Consider the following 5,919-nt stretch of genomic DNA (forward strand, 5'->3'; position numbering starts at 1 on the left):
AACTCTGCTGGGTTGAGGCCAGTTTAGTTTTCAGATTCCCAGAGCAAAAGACGCACAGCTTGGTGCCCCATGTGCTCACAGCTCAAAACCCAGGGATTTCGTTCAACATCAGGATGAATATTCTCTTTGGCTTCTCTTGCTCACCACCTTCCAGAAGCCCCTTTGCCTGCCCCTCCCTCAGACCTGTCATTCATTTCTCAGCCAACCGGAAATCCCGCCCCCTCTGCTGTTTACCTAATCAAAAGCTGTTTAACTCTTTGTAGTGCTAATGCAGTGTGCTGGGAAGACTGAACCAACTGGCAACAGGGGAATGAGCCTGGTGATTTGAAGGCCCCCTCCTGGGGCTAGGGCAGATCACTCATCCTTTGTTTCCCAATCCCCTGTGGAGCGTCCTGCCTGAGGCCTTTGGGATATTTATTTACTTATTATTTATTTATCTGCCTATTCATTCATTCACTTTTTTGGTGATTGAACCCAGGGGCACTTTACCACTGAGCTACATCCCCAGCCACCCCCCCCCCCTTTTTTTATTTTGAGGTAAGGCCTGGCTAAGTTTTAGCTCAGACTGGTCTGGAACTTGTGATCCTCTCATCTCTGGCTGGGATTACAGGTGTGGCCACTGGGCCAGGCATCATCTCTCCATTACTGTGTAGCTGGAGTATACCCTCCCAGTCTTTCTCCCCTTAACTGTGGTACTGCTGGTCCTCTGCTTTAAGCTTCTTGGCCCACACTTGCCAATGACCTTTACTTGGCAATTGGACATTTATTCCCACCAGGGCCTAAGAATGCAGATTCAGACAGGTTTGGGGAGGACATCATGTCTTTCTCTGAGCTAGCTCGTGGTTTCTGTACAATGGGAGGTGATCATACTGACCTGCTAGGAATAATACATGGCATGCCTCTGGCACAGAAGAGGTGCTCAGCACATCTCTGCTCTCCAGGTTCTCCTACTTCCTAGCTGACTTTCCTGGAGCCAAGTGACCTCTGTGCATCCCCTTCTGTAAAATGGGGAGAAGTTTAATTGAGTCTTCCCCACCCCAAAGGACTGGAGACTGCAGCTCAAAACTTCCTATTCTTTCATTCTGGATTTTTTTTGGGGGCGGGGGGCTTCTTTTTCTTTATTTTAGGACAGACCCCTTTTAAGTGCACTGGCAGGCAGAAGCAGAAAGCAGGGTGACCTAGAGGAAAACCCTCTGGAATGTCAGAGAACAGACTTGGGGTCTTGTCTAGGATCTGAGGTTTGCAGCCTCTGCGTCACTAGGTAGGAACCTGTACCTCAGATTCCCAGCTTGTGTATCTCTGGGGATGCATTGGCAAACTTGGCTCTCTCTCAGAGCAGGAAACATGCCTTTTCATTTTCTGTGCCCAGTTTCTCTCACACTGCTGAAACACAGAAGGCTCGCACTGGTTTCTTGCTTGCTGGATGAATTTGGAGCTGCTGAGGATTCAAAGCTACTGCCTTTGTTTGAAGTCTCATGGTTCCAAAGGCTGATAACTCTGGGTCCCTGAGCCTTTACCCTGCACCCAGGGACTTGAGTTGGTGACTCAGTTGGAAGCAGGGCAAGACTGGAGGTTGCCTGGCTACTCTGTTTTAAGACCACTGCTATGCTGAGACCCACAGCCTAGGTTAGGCACCTGTCACCCGTGCTCCCCATTGGAGAATTTAGTTCACACACTGTCTAGTTCTTGGTGATAAAAGTTGTAAGCTCTGGAGGTGGTCAGAATTTCCTGGAGGGTTCTCTGCCTGTTGCTAGTGAGAATGGTCAAAGTGACTCCCACAAGCCCAGATTTGGTGTAGGGTGAGAGTGCAAAATCTCCTGGGGGTGTGAAGATACCCCATCCCTGGTGACTTAGTACACCATTGGCTAGCATGACAGGGTGTCATTTGGACATGCTAATGCTACCTTACCCTTTGGAGAGATGTGCTTGAGCACTCACACACACACACACACACACACACACACACATTCTAAACAATGTGGGCACCACATTAAACTTTAGTACCTGAGAGAAATTTAAGTTTACCTTTAAGAGATGGTACAGGTTTTCCTCTAAGATCCGAGTAACTCTGCTGTTTTAGAGCTTTTCTCCACATTATTCCAGATTCATCCCTTTTGTTAGTCACTTTATTATCATTAGTTTAAATTCAGCCATAACAGCCACCTTTGAGGCTCTGGTTCTTCCTCCCTCTTTGCTTCATTTCTTGTTCTCTGCTTTCCCTTTGATAGACCCTTAACAGTTCAGTGTAAACCTTGTTATTCTTCCAGTGTCCCTGGTACCTCAGTTTCTCTATCATTACTTCCTCCTCATCTCTAGTACTATTTTCAGAGATCAGATTGCCATCTAATCAAGAATTTTCTTATAGTCCCTTCATTTTTATTTCAGTAGTATCCCATGGTTGTCCTTTTCTCCCCTGCAACCACTCCTCCACTCTTTCCCCTCCTCTAATAATTTAAGTGTATTTTCTATTTCCACAGCACAGCATGTCACTTTCTCTATGACAGTGCCCCTCTCCGACACTGAATTAAGAATAGCCAATACAAGATAATTTCATAGTATATTCTGATGTCTCTTTCAATCCTCTCCTATCTTCTTTTGCAATCGCTTAATTTTTTAAGCATGTTGAGATATCCTCTTCTCTGTTCCACCCCCCAAAATTGGTCACATAATGTTTTCCACATTTCCTAGTATCCCATGCTTTTTCTCTAGCACAGCACTGATGGAACTGCTAGTTTACATATTTCTCTCTCCCACACAATCTAGAACATTCCTTCTAATGGGGCCTGCATATTACAGAGTATTCCCAGGGCCTATACTTGTTCCTCACATAACAGGTGGTCAATAAATGAACAAGGTGTGCTAGTTATTATGCTTTTATTTTTCTCTATGTTCTGCAGTAACTAAGCAAAATCAGGGAAAATGTCAGTTTTCTTTACAATACAACAGACACAAAGCGTTTCAGAATGGTCAGATATGAACAATTCCCTCACCTCCTCCCATTTTACTGGTTATTTCAAACTTTCAAAGAATAGCCCATTTCAATGATATAAATTCTGTACCACATCACAGAATATGATGGAACGACTTCATTTCATTAACGTTAGCAAGACTGTTATACTAAATCTCATCGACAGGAAAAAAAAAAAAAGAAAAAAACTGTTCAATTATATATTTAAACATACTGTGATCCTTAATTAACAGTATTATAAAATGAATACAAGTTTACAATATTCAAAGCAAACACTCTATTTCGCAGTTAAACAATTAGCACTGATCACAAATACCAAATACAGTGCCCTCCCCCATTCACGTCATTTCAACTCCGGACCCAGGCCACTTACACCTGGGGTATCTTGAACTCTCTTTTCCATTCCCTAGGGTCTACCTCAGATTTTCCTAGGGGGCAGAGTAACCTCTAGCACCTGAATTAAGTATAGCCTCAACCTCTGCATCGTCGTCCGAATCCCAATCATAATTACATGGCCAGTCCTTGGAGCATCGGTTACGAACCCTTGCCACAAAATGCATGACTTTCAGCTTGCTGGACTCCACGTGTGCTCGAGGACCCCAGAAGAACTCGTACTCCACCGGACTGCTGCGGGGTACTGGCTTATAAATCAGGTACCCTCTGCGCACAAACTCTTCTGTAACGACCTTCTTCGGATCTCCAAAGATGCTGTGTTGCCGCCCAGGCTGCATTCCTAACTTCCCCAGCACTTTCCACACCAGAGCCTCTTTTGCGCTGTTGCCCATGATGAAGATGAGGGCTAATATGGACATCAGGAGACTTTTCTTAGTGCCCTGAAAATTGCCCCGGGCTACCGAAGGCTTTTGCGCTAGGGCACTGCTAGAGGCTTCCTCGGGAGTGGTGGAGGCTTCCTCTGGAGTGCTTGGGTCTTCCTCCGGGCCGCTGAGGTCGTCTTCTGGGGTGCTCAGGACCACAGAAGCAGCCATTGGGGTCTCAGAGGCCTCTGAGGCCTGGATCTTGCGATTGTTGCGGTTCTCTTCTGCGGCCCTTGCATTACGGCGGCGCCGACTCTTCCTTCCCCGAGGCATGTCTCTTGCAAGGCGCTGAAAGCCTACACAGTCTTAGGGAAGGATGCCTGTAGCCTCTGTAGAAAGCAATTATCTCTATCCTAAGACGCGGCCGCGGCGGAAGCTACCAACGTCAATAGAGTCTTTGTAACAACAAACCAGACGTTTTCAGCCACAAAGCTCGTTCCCACGCAAGCTGACTTGCACTAGCAGTCGCTGCCGGTACTTGCCGCAGCTGCAAGCGCGCGAGAAAGCTCAGCAGAATTGACTCCACCCCCCCACCCCCACCCCCGCCACGCACTCGCTGAACACCAAAGAGGAAGTGGGCCGGTCCTCCACAGGGACTTCCGCTAGCAGATAGGAAAAGGAGCGTGGTACAGCAGGGGTGGGACAAGGGTAGAAATGACGGCTAGGGATTGGTGGGGGTTGGGGTATGTACCGAGGAAAAGAATACCCAAATGATTCTGTATTCTTCAGTCCACTACAGACATTCCAAGATTGATTCGCTGGTTTGGGGAAAGAGTGGGTCTCTATCCCATTCGCACCGCATCAAAGGCCAGCTGGCGAGGGGGGAAGTCTGGGGGGAAGGAGTTGTATTCTTGGAAGGAATCATTTGACCCCAGCCCTCTTTTTTTTTTTTTTTTTCCTCTTGGCGTATGCAGCGCATTCACTCACTCTCCCTGTTTTCAGAAAGCACTTATACTATACATATCTAATTGATTCTTAGGCTCATCTAGGACCTGGATAATAATGTTATGGCCAAAGTGCTGGGCGATGAGAGGACATAGGAGTGCAAAGCCAGTAGTGTGAAAAAGGTGCAGAGCCTTTGCAGTGTTCTACGTTCTCAGGGGTTACTAAGCACGGCAGTAAGAGGATCAGACCTCCATTTGTGCAGCCTCAAGGAGGGGCAACCTATCTCTTGCCAGATCACATAGGAAGCAATTAAAATAAGAAGCAAGAGGCATGAAAGTGAGCCTTAAGGCTGTTGCTATGGGGATGGAGACAAGCATTTTGAGGGTGACCACTGAAAGGCTTAGGAGACTATATGGAAATGGGGAATGGGGTGGGGCAGGGGAGTGCAGGTTGGCTCCAAGATTTCCAGGCTTCAGTCTCCCTGAGTACCTCACTTATTTTGCATCTTTCAGAGCATACTCTGAACTTTGCTCACTTGTTTTCTCTGCCTAAATCACCTTCTCTCTCTTCTCCAACTATCTGAATTCCATCTGCCTGCTCAGAGGCATCTTTCTCCCTTAAGCTTATCTTGGTTGGTCTAAAAGGGTATTGAGCCAGTTTTTACTGCCCTGAGGCAAGCCCTAGAGCTGGCATTTTGTATTTTTTTTTCTCATGTCTTTGCAAGTATTAGCTTGCTCAAGTCATTTTACTTCTCTGAGGCTGTTTTCTCACCTGAAAAATGGAGGTAAAGTACTGGCTTCATAGGATTGTATGAATGAAAAGCCTTTTTCACATAGCAGGCACAGACAGAGCAGGCCTCTCAAGGTGTTGAAGCAGTGTTGAGAGTGTGGCATTTAATAAATTCATGTTGAAAGAATACATGATGTTAAAGTTTTTACATGTGTTCTTAACTCAACTCTTAAAAGGCAAGTGAATGGTTTTTACCTGTTTGGCTGGAAGGGATTAGATGCTTGCTCAACAGAGGCTCAGTTTGTAGTCCCACTTGGGGAAAGGCCCTGTCTAGCTTATAGTCTTTGATATTTCTTGGCTTTTATTGGAGTTTGTGATATAGAATATGGCTGCATCTGGTGAATGAATTCTATATGATAGGGCAATGTGTATCACTGGGAAAGCAGAATTGGCAGCCAAATTGTACCCAGTGAGGTCCAGACATCTGCACTTGTGTAGAAAGTGGGTGCTTCCTTTAGAGAA

At 46.2% G+C, this 5,919-nt stretch overlaps 1 protein-coding gene across 1 annotated transcript; it reads right to left on the reverse strand.

Moving 5' to 3' along the window:
* Positions 1–2,865: 2,865 nt before the first annotated feature.
* On the reverse strand, positions 2,866–4,284 carry Mageh1 (MAGE family member H1). Its single transcript, XM_077107113.1, has one exon. The coding sequence runs from the start codon at positions 4,054–4,056 to the stop codon at positions 3,397–3,399; it is 660 nt and encodes a 219-aa protein (XP_076963228.1). The 5' UTR covers positions 4,057–4,284; the 3' UTR covers positions 2,866–3,396.
* Between the last annotated feature and the right edge of the window lie 1,635 nt (positions 4,285–5,919).

This window comes from Callospermophilus lateralis, chromosome X, assembly GCF_048772815.1.
Source record: "Callospermophilus lateralis isolate mCalLat2 chromosome X, mCalLat2.hap1, whole genome shotgun sequence".
Taxonomy (NCBI): domain Eukaryota; kingdom Metazoa; phylum Chordata; class Mammalia; order Rodentia; family Sciuridae; genus Callospermophilus; species Callospermophilus lateralis.